The sequence below is a fragment of the Acanthochromis polyacanthus genome, chromosome 23, assembly GCF_021347895.1.
Source record: "Acanthochromis polyacanthus isolate Apoly-LR-REF ecotype Palm Island chromosome 23, KAUST_Apoly_ChrSc, whole genome shotgun sequence".
Classification (NCBI taxonomy): domain Eukaryota; kingdom Metazoa; phylum Chordata; class Actinopteri; family Pomacentridae; genus Acanthochromis; species Acanthochromis polyacanthus.
In genome coordinates, this window is record NC_067135.1 from 2,479,322 (window position 1) to 2,497,405 (window position 18,084).

Consider the following 18,084-nt stretch of genomic DNA (forward strand, 5'->3'; position numbering starts at 1 on the left):
CAGGTGATCGGTGAGATCGACGTCACCTGAAGAAGCTGCAGAAGGAAGGGGAGTAAAGACAAACTGGTTGTAATTGTGTGTTTAACTTCTTGAGTGATTTATGAAAATTAAACCAACTCTAACCCACTGGAGGAATGATTTTAAGCTTTTGCTAAATCCTTAAATCTGATATTGCATAAGAATGCTGGTCTTCTTGAAACTTTTTGTAGCGAATTTAACTTGACTAACTGATTCCATTTATAACATGATTTATTGTTTGTATTTTCTTTCAACTGCCCCCTTGCTCTTTGTTGTATCTGTTTTTTTTTGTTGTATGTTGTTAATCTATATTTCAGATGATAGAATTTGGTGGTACCTAATTAATGTATCCTGTTCAAAATTTAAATAAAAACCTTAATAATAATAATAAAAAAAACCTTCTTGAGTGTTTTAGGCCCTGAGGGGACGAAATGCTGCAAAGCCTCATGGGTAATAAAGACAGAGTAGCTGTTAGCTGAATGTTTCTATTATCTGTCATTCAATCTGTTATTCTGTTATCGTTTTATTCAGTCTGTCAGGTAGATTTTTCTCCATTAAGAAAACGTCTCTCTGGTGAGAATTATTAGTTATAAATTATTACATTACAGCATTTCTAATTATATCAAACTACATTGTTACTTTTACAATATAATGTAATATGAAAAATATAGTATTTTATACTAAAATATAAAATTTATAATAAAAGTAAGCTTAAAATATTTTTATATATTTTATATGAAAAATATAAAATACAATTATTTTGTATTAAAAATATATTTTTATCTTATATTATAGATGGTATGACATGATGTATTTTATATCTAATATTTTATTTAGTAGTGTTAGTGCTCTCACCACTGTGATCCTGAAAGTGGCCTACTCCTTTTTCAAACTTTTCTTACCTTAGTTTCTTGTTTCCTTTTTGATGTTTGATGGTTTCTGTGCAGTTTGTGCTGAATAAGGTGAATAATAATGATAAATAACACAAATAATAATGAAAATAATGACTAATAATAATTCTTTCCCCTCTGCTCCCGTTTTCAGCTCTTCTGCGCCCTCTGCTGGTCAAACTGAACATTAACTCAGTTCAGATCATTTGAAAACAAACTGGACTTCAGCTGCTTAGATAAGGGGAAAAAACCTGGGAACTGCTGAGAACTCTCTGAACCTTCAGGCTGTTTTTTTTTTTTTTTTTTTTTCCCTGACTGTGATTCATTTTAATCTGTGAAAACACTGCCTGCAGTTCATCTGAAAGCTCTCTGAATGTTTCACTGGAGCATGAAAAGTTTATTTTTGTCAAACATTTAAACACAACATGAACCGTCCTGACTTTCAGCTCAGATTTAATTTCCCAGATTGAACCTCAGGTCACAGATGATGCATTTAAGGGCCGTTTGAAAGCAGAAACTCCAAACGTTTCATACATGAACTCTGTTTAATTCGCAGTTCGGTTTCAAATCCACAGCAGGAAACAGTCTGGAGGCACACAGGTCTGAGCTCCTGAAACAGGAAGTCCATGTTTTAGGAGCTATTTCTGTTTCCTGTTGGATGTTCAGCTCAGTTAGAACGCCACAGCTTCATCCTGGGCTCCGATTGGTCGATTCTTCTGATCACCTGATGGTGCGGTACATCATGAAGTCCACCGTGGTGCATCGTGGGAACTTCCCGATGGAGCTCTCCTCCACCGGGGTGTAAACTTTGATCTGCCTCATGTGAGTGTCTCGTCCGTTCTGGTGATTGGCCAGAACCGCGATCTGGATCATGAAGGTGCTGATTGGCTGGTTGGTCCTCTGGAACGAAAAAAATAATCACCTCAGCTCGTTTTTGTCATTTTATGTGTTGTTTTTGTCGTCTTGTGTTTCCTTTTTGTCTCACTTGTGGTTTTTTTTGTCGTATTTTTATCGTTTTGTGTCAGTTGTCTACTTTTTTATCGTCTTGTTTCTCGCTTTTGTCATTTTTTGTAATCTTTTGTCTTGTTTTTCCAGTAAATCCTCTGTGGTTCAGCTCCAGGTGACTAAATGTTGTGTTCTTTTGTAGACACTCTGTGATCTGGAAGCTGTAATGTGGAAATGATAAACTGAGGCTGAATGTTGATGAAACTTGACTTATTTTTCTTAAGAAATTTCAGGTTTTTCATGATGTTTAGTAAACAGACAATTCCTTAAATGTGAATATTTTTTCACCAAAACAAAGGAACCATTAGGAGTTGTGTTTTTTTTTTATAAGTTATTCTGCTGTGATTTTACTGGTCTGAACATGAACCTGAACTAAGATGAGTTTGACATTTATGCTTTAGATTCTTCTGCTTCCTGACTGCAGCCTTTCAGGACAAACTCAGGGAATAATAACCCTCCTCTTGTTGTTCGGGTTAGAATGAATCCTCACCTGGTTCATCAGAGAGATGTGGATCCAGCCGCTGGGTTCCACCATCTCTAGCTGCTGCAGGACCAAGAACACAGTCAGTCAGTCTGAGCTCCAGGTGAAGAGAAGAGGTGAGAGTTTAAAGATTTACCCTGATCTCCTGCAGGTTGTGGAAGTTGTTGCCGACTCTGACGGATATCTTACTGGGAGTGTAGCTCTCGTCTGATTTGTAGTCAGCATAAATGCACAACATCTTCACCGTCGTCCTCCTCCTGTACAACAAATCAGAAGGCGCTGAAGTTTAACTGAACAGAGGAGGAAGTAGTTGGAGATACATTCAGCATGGTGAAGCATCTTTCTATAGATGATCTCCAGCAGCCCAAACCTGGACTAAAACTAGTCTACAATGACTAAAATTGTCCATAATGACTGAAAAATTGTCATTTTAAACACATTTTGAGTCATTTTGAATCGGTTTCAAAGCATTTTGGACAATTCTGGAGTCTTTTAGATGAGTTTCAAGGTATTCTGAGACATTTTTTGAGTAATTTTGGGCAATTTAATGTTACTTTAACCAAGTTTGAAACAATTTGGGATATTTTTAGACTGAGAGTCTTGATGTTCTCATCAGCTGCAGAGAGATGTTTCACCATGCAGAATGTTATTATTTCCAGAGTTGGTGACATCTGCGGACACATGTTGGATGTGTTGATTCCAGGTTTTTACATTTCAATAAACGAAACATGCAGAGCTGCAGGTTACCTGAACTGAATATTGACCAGGTGAGGCTGAGACCCGTCTGACTGCCAGTAGGTCTCCAGGTTGTCGTCTCTCAGCTGGTCCACTCCAAAACCTGCACACAGGTGAGAGAACACGGTTCAGGTGCTGTCGGATCAGGACGCTCTCAGCAGGAGGTTGTGTTCTGGACGTTACCGGGTTTACAGGAGGACAGGGACCACACCGCCTGGGAGCCGATCTCCCGGACCGTCCCCGTCCTCTCCAGCTGCTTTGGGTCGGCGCCAGGCGGCGTCTTGCTCGGCGTGGCCATCCTGGTACCTGGAGATCAGGAAACATCAACTGTGAACTTTTAGATCATAGAACACAACATTTAGTCAGACAAAAAAAACCCAGAAAGTATGTTGGACACCCTCGGTAGAAATAGTTCTGTTCAAATCAGTTTATATATTTTTCTGGGAGGCTGTTCCAAACAGAAAAGGTCTTTGATCAAGACTCTTTTTGAGACACTGATATTAGAAAATAAACAACCTAATTGAAGAGAAGTAGTTTGTCTTCTACCTTGAAAAACGAACACGCTCATAGTATTAAGTTCCAGTTTTTGGTTAATATAATTAAAGGGCAAACAAATCGGTTATTGAAAGAAAATTCTAGATACATTTTTTAAAAACGCGCCCCATTCAAACATAATAATCAACATTTTACCGCAGTTTTCTGTCCCTGCAGCTACATGCTAACAGCTATTTCTACACTTTAGCCGATCTAACTCTAATCAAATTCCGTTTCCGGTGAGGCTTCCGGGTCAGACTCACTGGCGGCGTCAGCTCAGGTGCTTCAGGTGTTCTCTCGCTGTCTCAGGTGTGAGGTTTGTTCCACTAGAACATGAAATCGCTCTGTTTTTGCTGCTTCGAATCTCCCACTTTTTTAAGTCCACAACATCGCGTTCTTATGACGTCACCAGCAGCAGGGTCGTCGCACCCTGACTGCGCATCATCCCGCCATCTTTCCAGCCGGCTTCCAGGAGAAGAACACGTTGCTAGAAAAAAAACGAAGTTTGCCCCTTCGGTAGTTGTCTTTAAACTGCTTCTCTGGTCTGTTTTCTTCACTGCGGGGCTACAGGAGCCGGAGAGGGGTAAGTTTGGTATTCATCTGTCAGCACTGTGGTGTCTTTTAGCGTTTAAATCCCACAGAAAGGAGCGCTGTTCTCCAGCTGTCAAAGTGTGGGGCCTCCGATGCTAACGCCGTTAGCGAACCGTTAGCCAGTTTTCTTCTCTGATTGAACATAACGGCACATGTTAGCCTCCAGTGTTGCTTTTAAACCAACAGATCGACGGTCTGAATAATCAATTGGGGTTTATTTACAGCCGAAGGGTGCCGTTTAACGCACCGCTTCAGTCTGTCACAGAAGGGCCCCGAAAATATCACGATTTCTCCTTTAGCGTCAGTATTACACTCAAAACCCCGTTCGAAAATCATCAGATTAAAGGTTTTTGTAAACACTGACGGTACCATGAGTTCGTGAAGTTTCAGTTCCAGATATTTTGGTGTTTGAGAGTGTGTAGATGAATTCGGCTCATGAATGAGTCACAGATCAGAGGGTTATTTGAGGACAAATCCGAACCGGAGGCTGCTTGCCACCGCCCGTCACGCTGCGTTTCAGCGGTTAAATACCAGAGAGAATAACGGAGAACAACGAACACAGCAGGTTAGATGCGGGTCAGATGTCCCGCTGATTTATTCCGTATTGGACGGGTGGATTTGACTTACCAGGTAAAGGCTTTTAAATGCCGCAGTGCCAGGCGGACAGGTTCAGGGGTGGACCAACAGTAAAAGGCCGGACTTTTACAATAGATTCTGGTGTGACTCACTCGCCCTGCCAAAGACCGCAGAGCAGCGAACTGGTGTGGACTGAAGCAGACTGTTGGGGCCTGATAATGAGAATCTGTTAGTGTGAGTTAAAGCCAGACATCACTGGAGTGAACTGAAGGTGAAGGCTGGTTCAGATCAGTTGTAGTAGAACTAATATAGCAGGCTCAAGATAGTAAATATGTTATAGTAGAACTTATGTAGTAGATCTGATATAGTAGATTGAATGTAATAGATATGTTGGAGTAGAAGATCTGATATCGTAGATCGGTTGGAGTAGAGCTAAAATAGAAGATGTGTTGTTGTAGATCTGTTGTAGTAGAACTAATGTAGTAGCTCTATTATCATAGGTCTTTTATAGTAGATTTGTTGTAGTAGACCTCTGGGCGTAGATGTGTGGTCCTGGTGGATCTGTGGCTGTAGATCTGATGTGTGGGGTAGATCAGTTGTAGTAGATGTGTCCTGGTGGATCTGTGGCTGTAGATCTGATGTGTGGGGTAGATCAGTTGTAGTAGATGTGTGCTGGTGGATCTGTGGATGTAGATCTGTTGTAGTAGATGTGTAGTTGTAGATGCATGCCGGTGGATCTGTGGCGGCCCTTTGTTGGCCGTAAAGGTGTTTTGTTTGGAGGTGAATGTGTTGCTTCAGCAGAGTGAACAGGTTTGAGGCTTAATGTTTCTCATTCAGTCTGACTCTGATTCTCTCCATGAACCTTTGTGTTGGTAGAAAACGCTCCACAGAGAAATAAATCATATAAACTTTATACACCTCAGTGTTTGTTATTCCTTCAACTTGTCTCTTATTTTTACATGTCCTGGAGGTAAAGAGTGGATTCCTGTGGGATGTTTCAGGTTTTATCTTTGGATTCATTCAGATCTTTTCATACAGAACTTGATGAAACTAACAGGTGCAGACAGAGTTAACCCTGTAGAACCCACTACTGCTAAAATACAACATCTGAGGAATGCAGAGACTCAGTTTTTTAAGTAGTTTAAGGTGTAATTACAGCAGAAAATGAGCAAATGCATTGACTGAAGAGATTCTAAGAAAGCCTGCAGGAAACAGAGAGAGAATTTCTACCTTTAGCCTCATTTTTACATATTTTGTATATTATTATGTATATAAATATATTGAATCTGTACAACCCAAAAAGAGAAAAAAATCAGTATTATTTTGCAGATTTATATATATGTGTGCTAATGTGAAGCTGCATGTCATCAAACTGTCTTAAATACATGTAAATGAATTTAAGAGGTAAAGTTAAAACAGATAAAAGCATAAAGTCAGATACAACGTCCCGATGACTCCGTCTGTGTTCTGACCTTCAGCTCCACAGGTTAGCGTCCGTCGTTCCAGCCCTCCATCATGGCGGATAAGAACACCAGGATCGCCATCGTCAACCACGACAAATGCAAACCCAAGAAATGCCGTCAGGAGTGCAAGAAGAGCTGCCCGGTGGTCCGGATGGGTGAGTGTGGACACGAGGGCCGCCGATCAAACAGAGGAGTGAATAAAACACGGAGCTAAACGCTGTGCTGTGCCTGCAGGTAAACTGTGCATCGAGGTGACGCCACAGAGTAAGATCGCCTGGATCTCTGAGTCTCTGTGTATAGGCTGCGGCATCTGCATCAAGGTGAGAGCTTCAGTGAAGGTTCTGTCATGTTTTTACTCACTGTGGGTCTGTTTAGAGCATTAAACCATGAAAACACAGGACTGCTGACGTCAGCGTCTCATCAAACTCTAGACGGTTTTTTCACAATAAAATCTATTTTATTTGTCGTCAGCTTCCTCTTCCAGTTTGTGCCTTCTGTCTCTATCGGTTTCTATTCAGTATTTGTTCCTTAAACAGTCAGAGTTGAGTGTGTCGTTCCTCCTGTGTTTGTAGAAATGCCCGTTTGGAGCGTTGTCCATCGTCAACCTGCCCAGTAACCTGGAGAAGGAAACCACACACAGATACTGCGCCAACTCCTTCAAACTGCACAGGTACGCTGCTCACACTCACCTGAAGCAGCTTCTGTCCTCTCTGCTGATCTCAGTCTGTCCTTTCACCCGGCAGATTCTGTAGTTCTGATGTGAGGGTGATCTGAGTATTAACATTCAGATACCGCTGTAACGACCGATGGTTCTGATATTGGGTCCAGCCCGACTGAACATCTTAAAAACTGGAACCTTGTCTTTAATTTTAGACACACTTTGAGTAATTTTGGAACAATTTTAGGTCATTCTAGGGCATGTTTTGGACATTTTGAATCATTTTAAGCCCTTTTTTTTTTGGTTTAGTTTTTAATGTTTTTGAATCACTTTTGCAGAATATTAAGGGATTTGGGACACATTTTAAGTCATTTAGGACAATTAAGAGACTTTTTGGGACCTGTAGCTGGCCTCAGGGCTTCCCATATTTGCCCCACATCAAACTCTACTGATGTTAGAGCCTCAACAGCTGGAGAAATGTGAACCAAAGACTGTGTTTTAGTAGAAACATGGATCCATCCATAGATAGACTCTTACGGGAACTTTATGGAGACTCCAGACCAGCCTGGATTGCAACATTCTGCCCTTTTTGTTTTCCATTTTCAAGAACCAATCATTAAAAATGTGTCCTCTGTGGATCCATTGAATCATTCTGATCATTTGTGTCTTCACCACATTTCATGTCTGTTTTATTTCTGGAGAGACTGAAAATGGTTTCACATTTTTAAGGGTGAAAATCCTAAAATTTTCAGGTCTGAAAACATAAGAAGGTGTCAAAATTTAAAACTTACTTCAGACTCTGAACTAAATCCACACTCGTATTGATTTATGGGTACTTCATTGATTCTTCTTATTGATGGGCTGCAGGCTGCCCATCCCCCGGCCTGGGGAGGTTCTGGGTCTGGTGGGGACCAACGGTATCGGGAAGTCCACGGCTCTGAAGATCCTGGCTGGAAAACAGAAACCCAACCTGGGCAAGTACGACGTGAGTGTCCAGATTCTCTAGAGCCGACGAGTCGCTTTAGCCCGTTTCTAAAAGGTCTCAGCGGAGGATCTTAACTCCACGTTTGTCCTCCAGAACCCTCCAGACTGGCAGGAGATCCTGACCTACTTCAGAGGCTCCGAGCTGCAGAACTACTTCACCAAAATCCTGGAGGACGACCTGCGGGCCATCGTGAAGCCGCAGTACGTCGACCAGATCCCAAAGACCGTCAAGGTAGCGGATGTTCTGATGTTCTCTGCACGTTCTGTGATGGTTCTTCTGGTGCTGATGGTCCTGTGTGTGTCTTCAGGGGTCAGTGGGAGCCATCCTGAGCAGGAAGGACGACACCGACACTCAGGACATCGTCTGCGACCAGCTCGGTAATTAGAGGATGTTAAACGGTTCAGTGTTTCTCCTCCAGAACCTTTGTGTGTCTTTGTGGTCACTTTACTTTCATTTGTGTTTATTTTGCATCTTTTCTGCTCTCTTCACGGCTGTTTTGATTCTCTTTGTAGCTGTTTTACACGTTTAGTGTGTCGTAGAGGTGGTTTTATCTCAACTTGCAGTCAGTTTACATCTATTTGTGTGATATTGCATCTATTTTTAGTCGATTTACTCCTGTTTTTGTTATTTGGCATCTGTTTTTAGTCACTTTGCATCTCTTTCTGACCTTTTTGTGTGTCTTTGCGGTCAATTGGCACTTTTTTTGTGTTATTTAGCATCTGTTTTTAGTCACTTTGCATGTTTATTAGAACTTTTTTGTTGTTTTTGTGTCTTTGCAGTTGCCTTTTCATGTTATTTAGCATCTGTTTTTAGTCACTTTGTATCTTTTTCTGGTCTTTTTGTGTGTCTTTGCTGTGGTTTTACATTTATTCGTGTCATTTTGCATCATTTTTTCAGTCATTTTGCATGTTTTGTAGGGCTTTTGTGTGTTTTTGTGGTCAGTTTACACTTGTTTTGTGTTATTTTGCATCCCTTTTTATAATTGGTTTGTGTCGCTTTCTGGTCTTTTCATGTGCCTTAGCTATTGTTTGACACCTGTTTTTAGTCACTTTGCATCTTTTTCTGGGCTTTCTGTGTAAGTTTTAGGTCAGTTTACAACCATTGTTATTGTGCATCCGTCTTTAGTCATTTTGCGTCTCTTTCCAGTTGTTTTGCATGTCTTTGCAGTTGCTTTACACCTGTTTGTGTTGTTTTCATGTGTCTATTTCTGTTATTTAGCATCTGTTTTTAGTCACTTTGCATGTTTTTCTGGGCTTTTCGTCTGTCTTTGCAGCGCTGGATTTAGACGGTCGCCATTTGCGACTAAAAACCGATTTTGGCGACCAAAATGACAAAAAACACTCTGGTTAGGGGCCCAAATATTTTGATTTGGGCTACTGACCTCTAAATCCAAGTTTCAGGGATGGCAATTTTCCGCGGATCCGCGGATTTAATTTCAAATGTGAACACTTTATTGTCGCTGATGTTAACGTCGTTAACATCTCGCGGGAGTCCGCGAGACTCCGTCGGATCCAGAACCAGCCCAGCATGTGATGGCGGCATCCGGAGGACAGCACCGACTGAGCCTGAGCACCGCGAACGGAAAACACCAAGCCACCGGAGCTGTCATTTTTAACTCGGCGGGTCCGCGGGCAGCTCTACCCGGTCAGACTGCTCAGACTCCCCGACTGGCTAGCTATCCCCGCTAGCTGCTCGGCTAACACCTGCCGCTCATCTGCCCGGGACAAACCGTACCTGTTCCGGCTGTCAACGTCCCAGTCGCCCGCTCGGAGCTCCGGACAATGCGCTGCTCATTCGTGGGTGACTTTTCACGGCCGTGGGGGGTTTTAAGGCACACTTTGCCCAGCGACCAGTGATAGCTCGGCGGCTCCAGCTAACAAGTAGACGTGGAGGAGGAACTGGATCCCCCCCCCCCCCCCCCCCCCCCCAAAAAAAAAAAAAAAAAGTAGGATTGATTTTTTTGGCCACTAAAAGTTGATTTTGGCTCCTAAAAATGTCTAAATTGACGTATGTTGGTGGCCCAAAAAATGTCATTTGGACGACCGGACCTCTCGGCCTTAAATCGAGCGCTGCTTTGCTGTCATTTTACACTTGTTTGTCGTATTTTTCATCATTGTTCTATGTCTCTTTCTGGTCTTTTTGATTCTCTTTGTAGCTATTTTAAGTGTCTGTGGTTTTTTTGATGATTCTGTGTCCATCTGTGGTTGTTCCATCAGAAATGTTAGAGTATAGAAGTCATCACTACTGTGGGAATCTTCTGTTTTATCTCCAGCTCTTTAGTTAAACACTCATAAAAACAGTGTAAATCCTGGTCAATGAGGCCTTCAGTTAGCTGCCCTGTCAGTGTTAAATGTTTTCTGTGTTTCTGAGCTGAAACTCCAGTCTGTCGTGTTTTCAGACCTGAGTCACCTGCGAGACAGAAACGTGGAGGATTTATCCGGAGGGGAGCTGCAGAGGTTCGCCTGCGCCGTCGTCTGCATCCAGAGAGCCGACATGTGAGGAAACCCGCATCCTTTAAGCCGTTTTTAAACCCAGAACCCAGAGCTGACCGCCGTGTTTTCTGCTCCTCTGCTGCAGTTTCATGTTCGACGAGCCGTCCAGTTACTTGGATGTGAAGCAGAGGCTGAAGGCTGCCATCACCATCCGCTCGCTCATCACCCCGGACAGGTAGGCCAGTCCGTTCACTCCAGAGCAGCTTCAGGCTCCAGACAGACGGCTGCAGCTGTGTGGTTTGTGCTTCAGGTACATCATTGTGGTGGAGCACGACCTGAGCGTGTTGGATTATCTGTCCGACTTCATCTGCTGCCTGTACGGGGTTCCCAGCGCCTACGGAGTGGTGACCATGCCCTTCAGCGTCCGAGAAGGTGGCGTCCAAACACCATTTACACTCTACTGCTGCAGATTTATCATCCAGTGTTACCAGTGACTGTTTTATTTTAGCTTTAGGTGTCATGTGCTCCTGAATGCACCGTAATGCTTCTCTTATGGATGTGTGACGTCAGAGTTCATGTGGTGGACAAACAGTATAAGCAATAATTTAGTTTAACAGGTCAAAGAGAAGCACGTTTCATAGAATATTTGTGGAGATATTTACTGTTTAAAGCCTATATTGAACACAGTCTGGAAGAAAATGAGCTGGGGAATTCAGTGACAATAGTTTTGATGTTTTTGTATTTAATGAAGACATTCGATGTTTACCTTCATCAGTGCAGCAGATAGACAAGAACTGGGTCATTTTGGACAAATTTAGTCGAAGGAAAACAAAATTATTTTCTTCACTTGAGTCATTTTAAAGAACTTTTTGATCATTTTGGACCCATTTTTGGTCATTCTGGACAAAAATTAAATCATTGTGGACAAATGTAGTCATTTTTTGCAAAGTTTTGATAGATTGATTAAACCTTTATTGATCCCACAGCAGGGGAATTTGTGAAACATAAGTTTTTGTCACGTTTGACAAATTTTTAATTTTTGGAGATGATGGAAAAAGTCCATTAAAATTTGACTTTTTCCATCATTTCCGAGCTTCATCAGTGTGAAATCTGGACCCTCCTCTGTGAACTTCCTGTAACTGTAAAAATATTCACAGTATGAAGGTAAAAGTTTGCTTCATTAAATAAAGTTAATGTTGATAAAGGACCAGCTGATTCTGAGCTTTAGGATTTAATATTTAAATATTTGCTAGTCAAACATCTGATTGACTGATTTGGATGAAACTTCATGTTTTCTGTCCTTCGTCCAGGTATCAACATCTTCCTGGACGGTTACGTTCCCACGGAGAATCTCAGGTTTCGTGAGACCTCATTGGTCTTTAAGGTGGCTGAGACGGCCAATGAGGAGGAGGTGAAGAGACTCAGGCATTACCAGGTCCGTCCTTAAGTCTCTGTTTTAACTGTTCTCGTCTGGGTTCAAACCCCCCAAACTATTTTACTAAATGTTGATGCCACAGTGAGCTTCTGAAGTTTGTCTCTCCTTTCAGTATCCAAACATGGCGAAGACGATGGGCGAGTTCACGCTGGAGATCAAAGGAGGAGAGTTCACGGACTCTGAGATCATGGTGATGCTGGGAGAGAACGGTGAGACGTTCTGCTTTGATTTCAGTCCGTCAGTTAATGGCATCTGATGGAATCGTTGACGTGGATGAAGTTCTTCATCCAACGCCGTCTGTCCAACGTTGAAATCCAAAGTTCTTTGCCTTTCAGACCAGAGTCTTCTTCTAGAACCTTAATGTTTTTCTAGGCCCAAAACCCTTCAGATAGTATCAGATGTCCATCCAGGGTTGGTCTACGTTGTCTGATGGTTGACCTGCATGGATGTGAGCCAAACAGCGACTTGTTGGTGAGGTGTGACTTCCAGAAGATGTTTTGTTCCATCTATAGCATTCTGGTAGAAGTCAACAGCGTCTTTGTTAGTGACCAGGAGTCCAGATGGATTCCCCTGATGCCTTGAATACTCTGTTTGGTGCCGTTTTAATTGGAGGTACCCATATTTTTGACAGACAGTGCAGTGCTTTTCCAGTGTTTGTTTCTACGTCCTGTGCTGTGTAGGTGTAGCCTCCAAGATCTAGAAACTCATTGACTTCTTTGATTTCTGACCTGTCTAGTTCAGCAATGCCTCCTCAGATGTTGGGTTAAGGTGCATGAGCTTCATCTTCCTTTGATTTTAATATGATGTGGTTGGAGGTCATTAACCTTCAGAGTCTTTGTCATGGTGCCCGTTGCTGCTAAGCTGTCCTGGTTGATTCTAGTCTGTGACTTCTGACAGTAACTCTAACTTTACTTCCACATGTTGACTTCTCTCCATCCTGAACTTTATCTGTCAGTTCATATTCTTTGACAAAAAGAATTAAATGTTTATTTTGTAAATGAATATTTTCCATCAGTTTTATAATGAAGCTGATATTAAAGGAAACGGTTTGTTTGTTTGTTTGTTTGTTCAGGAACCGGAAAGACGACCTTCATCAGGATGTTAGCAGGAGGTCTGAAACCTGACGGAGGAGGTACAGCTACACACAGACACACATCACACTGATACACACACACATCACACTGACACACCTGTCCTCTGTCACCAGGTGAGGTTCCCATCCTGAACGTGAGCTACAAGCCTCAAACCATCAGCCCCAAGTTCAAGGTCTGCTCAGGGTTGTGTAGTGATTGTGTGTCTGTGTTCAGGGTTGTGTAGTGATTGTGTGTCCATGTGCAGGGTTGTGTAGTGATTGTGTGTCTGTGCTCAGGGTTGTGTAGTGATTGTGTGTCCGTGTGCAGGGTTGTGTAGTGATTGTGTGTCCGTGTTCAGGGTTGTGTAGTGATTGTGTGTCCGTGTTCAGGGTTGTGTAGTGATTGTGTGTCTGTGTTCAGGGTTGTGTAGTGATTGTGTGTCTGTGTTCAGGGTTGTGTAGTGATTGTGTGTCTGTGCTCAGGGTTGTGTAGTGATTGTGTGTCCATGTGCAGGGTTGTGTAGTGATTGTGTGTCCGTGTGCAGGGTTGTGTAGTGATTGTGTGTCTGTGTTCAGGGTTGTGTAGTGATTGTGTGTCTGTGTTCAGGGTTGTGTAGTGATTGTGTGTCTGTGCTCAGGGTTGTGTAGTGATTGTGTGTCCGTGTGCAGAGTTGTGCAGTGATTGTGTGTCTGTGTTCAGGGTTGTGCAGTGATTGTGTGTCTGTGTTCAGGGTTGTGTAGTGATTGTGTGTCTGTGTTCAGGGTTGTGTAGTGATTGTGTGTCTGTGTTCAGGGTTGTGTAGTGATTGTGTGTCTGTGCTCAGGGTTGTGTAGTGATTGTGTGTCCGTGTGCAGGGTTGTGTAGTGATTGTGTGTCCGTGTGCAGGGTTGTGTAGTGATTGTGTGTCTGTGTTCAGGGTTGTGTAGTGATTGTGTGTCTGTGTTCAGGGTTGTGTAGTGATTGTGTGTCTGTGTTCAGGGTTGTGTAGTGATTGTGTGTCTGTGCTCAGGGTTGTGTAGTGATTGTGTGTCCGTGTGCAGGGTTGTGCAGTGATTGTGTGTCCGTGTTCAGGGTTGTGCAGTGATTGTGTGTCTGTGTTCAGGGTTGTGCAGTGATTGTGTGTCTGTGTGCAGGGTTGTGTAGTGATTGTGTGTCTGTGTGCAGGGTTGTGCAGTGATTGTGTGTCTGTGTTCAGGGTTGTGTAGTGGTTGTGTAGTGATTGTGTGTCTGTGTTCAGGGTTGTGTAGTGATTGTGTGTCTGTGCTCAGGGTTGTGTAGTGATTGTGTGTCTGTGTGCAGGGTTGTGTAGTGATTGTGTGTCTGTGTGCAGGGTTGTGCAGTGATTGTGTGTCTGTGTTCAGGGTTGTGTAGTGATTGTGTGTCTGTGTTCAGGGTTGTGTAGTGATTGTGTGTCTGTGTTCAGGGTTGTGTAGTGATTGTGTGTCCGTGCTCAGGGTTGTGTAGTGATTGTGTGTCCGTGCTCAGGGTTGTGTAGTGATTGTGTGTCCGTGCTCAGGGTTGTGTAGTGATTGTGTGTCTGTGCTCAGGGTTGTGTAGTGATTGTGTGTCCGTGCTCAGGGTTGTGTAGTGATTGTGTGTCCGTGCTCAGGGTTGTGTAGTGATTGTGTGTCCGTGCTCAGGGTTGTGTAGTGATTGTGTGTCTGTGTTCAGGGTTGTGTAGTGATTGTGTGTCTGTGTTCAGGGTTGTGTAGTGATTGTGTGTCTATGTTCAGGGTTGTGTAGTGATTGTGTGTCCGTGCTCAGGGTTGTGTAGTGATTGTGTGTCTGTGTTCAGGGTTGTGTAGTGATTGTGTGTCTGTGTTCAGGGTTGTGTAGTGATTGTGTGTCCGTGCTCAGGGTTGTGTAGTGATTGTGTGTCTGTGTTCAGGGTTGTGTAGTGATTGTGTGTCTGTGCTCAGGGTTGTGTAGTGATTGTGTGTCCGTGCTCAGGGTTGTGTATTGATTGTGTGTCTGTGTTCAGGGTTGTGTAGTGATTGTGTGTCCGTGCTCAGGGTTGTGTAGTGATTGTGTGTCTGTGTTCAGGGTTGTGTAGTGATTGTGTGTCCGTGCTCAGGGTTGTGTAGTGATTGTGTGTCTGTGTTCAGGGCAGTGTCAGAGCTCTGCTCCATGAGAAGATCAGAGATGCCTACACTCATCCTCAGTTCATCACCGACGTCATGAAGCCGCTGCAGATCGAGAGCATCATCGACCAGGATGTAAGTCTGCTGCTGCACACCTGGAAACACCTGGTTTATATCATTAGTAGTAAACGACTGACCTCAGGTGATCTTCCGTCCGTCTGCAGGTCCAGAACCTTTCTGGAGGTGAGCTGCAGAGAGTCGCCCTCACCTTGTGTTTGGGGAAACCGGCTGACGTCTACCTGATCGACGAACCTTCAGCTTACCTGGACTCAGAGCAGAGGTTGATGGCAGCCAGGGTCATCAAGAGGTCAGCTGTTTATCCTGATTTAATATTTATTAGTCCATCCTGCAGCTGGTTCTGCCTCTGAACACAACAGATGAAGACTTTAAATGCATTATATCCAGTAGAAATCTGTCATTTTGTTAAAAAAAAAGGAGGTAAAAACCAATTACAGATGAAAGTTTTTCATTTTATTATTAATTAAATACTAAAAACTGATGTTTAAAGTCCAGAAAAATCCATCTTAAGATGAAACACAACATCAAATGTTTGACGTTTGATCAATAAATCCAGATTATTTGTGGATCAGTTCCGTGTTCGTTCATATTTAAGCGTGTTTTAACCTGCAGGTACATCCTCCACGCCAAGAAGACGGCCTTCGTGGTGGAGCACGACTTCATCATGGCCACCTACCTGGCTGACAGAGTCATCGTGTTCGACGGAATTCCCTCCAAGAGTACGGCGGCAAACACGTGAGTTGCTTCGCCGTGATGTCACCGTGATGTCACTGTGATGTCACTCAGCTGTAGGTAACCGGTCCCCGTTGTTTGTCCGTCAGGCCTCAGAGTCTGCTGGCCGGAATGAACCGGTTCCTGTCACTGCTGGAGATCACGTTCAGAAGAGACCCGAACAACTTCAGACCACGAATCAACAAACTCAACTCCATCAAGGTACGACAAAAACGCAACGTTCTCAGCTGGAACCATGTGTAACTGAGGAACTTGTCGTTTTGTGTCTCGATTTTGTTGCTTTGTGTCTGTTTTATCATTTTGTGTCTAGTTTTGTCATTTTGTGTCTCATTTTGTCATTTTGTGTCTCAGTTTTGTCGTTTTGTATCTGTTTTATCAGTTTGTCTCATTTTGTCATTTTGCGTCTCGTTTTGTCATTTTGTGTCTCGTTTTGTCATTTTGTGTCTCAGTTTTGTCATTTTGTGTCTCAGTTTTGTCGTTTTGTCTCATTTTGTCATTTTGTGTCTCAGTTTTGTCGTTTTGTGTCTCAGTTTTGTCGTTTTGTGTCTCATTTTGTCATTCTGTCTCATTTTGTCATTTTGTGTCTGTTTTGTCATTTTGTGTCTGTTTTGTCATTTTGTGTCTCATTTTGTCATTCTGTCTCTGTTTTATCATTTTGTCTGTTTTGTCATTTTGTGTCTCGGTTTTGTCATTTTGTGTCTGTTTTCTCATTTTGTGTCTCGTTTTGTCTTTTTGTGTCTCAGTTTTGTCGTTTTGTGTCTCATTTTGTCATTTTGTGTCTCATTTTGTCATTTTGTGTCTGTTTTCTCATTTTGTGTCTCGTTTTGTTGTTTTGTGTCTCATTTTGTCATTCTGTCTCAGTTTTATCATTTTGTGTCTGTTTTGTCATTTTGTGTCTCATTTTGTCATTCTGTCTCAGTTTTGTCATTTTGTGTCTTTTGTCATTTTGTGTCTCATTTTGTCATTCTGTCTCTGTTTTATCATTTTGTCTCTGTTTTATCATTTTGTGTCTCGGTTTTGTCATTTTGTGTCTGTTTTCTCATTTTGTGTCTGTTTTGTCATTTTGTGTCTCGTTTTGTCATTCTGTCTCTGTTTTATCATTTTGTGTCTCGGTTTTGTCATTTTGTGTCTCGGTTTTGTCATTTTGTGTCTCGGTTTTGTCATTTTGTGTCTCGTTTTGTCTTTTTGTGTCTCGGTTTTGTCATTTTGTGTCTCGGTTTTGTCATTTTGTGTCTCGGTTTTGTCATTTTGTGTCTCGTTTTGTCTTTTTGTGTCTCAGTTTTGTCGTTTTGTGTCTCGTTTTGTCTTTTTGTGTCTCAGTTTTGTCGTTTTGTGTCTCGTTTTGTCGTTTTGTGTCTCAGTTTTGTCGTTTTGTGTCTCAGTTTTCTCATTTTGTTTCTCGTTTTGTTGTTTTGTGTCTCAGTTTTGTCGTTTTGTGTATCGATTTTTAATTAAAAATGACTGGATATCACTAAAATGTCAACCAAATGACCATCTGAATTTAATAGCAAACACAGAATGTCTTGCAGTATCTCACTCAGAGGTTTTCTTCCCTGAACTGTGAGGCTTCAGGTCCCTTACTTACTGTGTGACTTTAACATGTCAGATTCTACCTGGTCTCACCTGTTCAAATGCTAAAGCCACACAATAACAGACCAGAAGCTCCAGTTCTGAGCTACAATCGCTGTTTTTAAGAGCCAACGTGAACAGAATAATCTGAAACTTGACGTCTGCTTCGTCTCTGCAGGACACAGAACAGAAGAAGAGTGGAAACTATTTCTTCCTGGACGACTAAGACGGCGTCCCTGCGACCAACCGCGACGGCTTCGGGGCTGCGTTCGAAGCCCCCGAGCGTCGCCTCGACACATCCAGCCGGGCTGCGTTCACAAAAGAAGTTTAAACCATCAGCCTCCATGTACCGGGCTGCGTTCAATAGCCAGCAAATGTTGTGACATGTTTGAAAATAATAAAGTGCATTCTGTCCGTCGGCCTGCTGGGCTCCGTTCACAAGCAGCGACATCGTGGAACATTCAGCAGCGCATTTTAACTATCATGCATTAAAGCGGTAATAAACTGATGCTTCCTGATGGGATTCTTCTGCTCTTTCTGCTCACAAACACAGAGGGTCAAAGTGTAACCTGATTAAAGCTGCAGGTCAATAAATCTAAAGCAATTTATCCACAATAATGTTGTGTGTCTGTCTGCTGTACAGGTGAAGCTGTGAGGCTCAGAAATGAATTAAAAAGTGATAAATCTGGACCCACATCTGTGGACTTTAAGAGCATGAAACTAAAGTTACTGTAGATAAAGAAACGGG

The 18,084-nt window shown here is 42.6% G+C and overlaps 2 protein-coding genes across 2 annotated transcripts; one reads left to right on the forward strand and one right to left on the reverse strand.

The window, feature by feature from the left end:
• Positions 1-1,344: 1,344 nt before the first annotated feature.
• anapc10 (anaphase promoting complex subunit 10) lies at positions 1,345-4,076 on the reverse strand. Its single transcript, XM_022203490.2, has 6 exons — positions 3,927-4,076; positions 3,313-3,435; positions 3,142-3,232; positions 2,531-2,651; positions 2,404-2,457; positions 1,345-1,808 (listed from the first exon to the last, which is right to left on the reverse strand). Exons 2-6 carry the CDS (start codon positions 3,425-3,427, stop codon positions 1,629-1,631), a joined length of 561 nt encoding a protein of 186 aa, XP_022059182.1. The 5' UTR covers positions 3,428-3,435; positions 3,927-4,076; the 3' UTR covers positions 1,345-1,628.
• Positions 4,077-4,089: 13 nt separating this feature from the next.
• On the forward strand, positions 4,090-17,854 carry abce1 (ATP-binding cassette, sub-family E (OABP), member 1). The gene is made up of 19 exons (XM_022203489.2): positions 4,090-4,246; positions 6,309-6,448; positions 6,528-6,613; positions 6,866-6,963; positions 7,819-7,936; positions 8,030-8,167; positions 8,244-8,313; positions 10,335-10,431; positions 10,514-10,603; positions 10,679-10,800; positions 11,679-11,803; positions 11,916-12,012; positions 12,876-12,935; positions 13,011-13,069; positions 14,982-15,092; positions 15,182-15,324; positions 15,648-15,770; positions 15,857-15,968; positions 17,515-17,854. Exons 2-19 carry the CDS (start codon positions 6,346-6,348, stop codon positions 17,560-17,562), a joined length of 1,800 nt encoding a protein of 599 aa, XP_022059181.1. The 5' UTR covers positions 4,090-4,246; positions 6,309-6,345; the 3' UTR covers positions 17,563-17,854.
• The last annotated feature ends 230 nt before the right edge of the window (positions 17,855-18,084 follow it).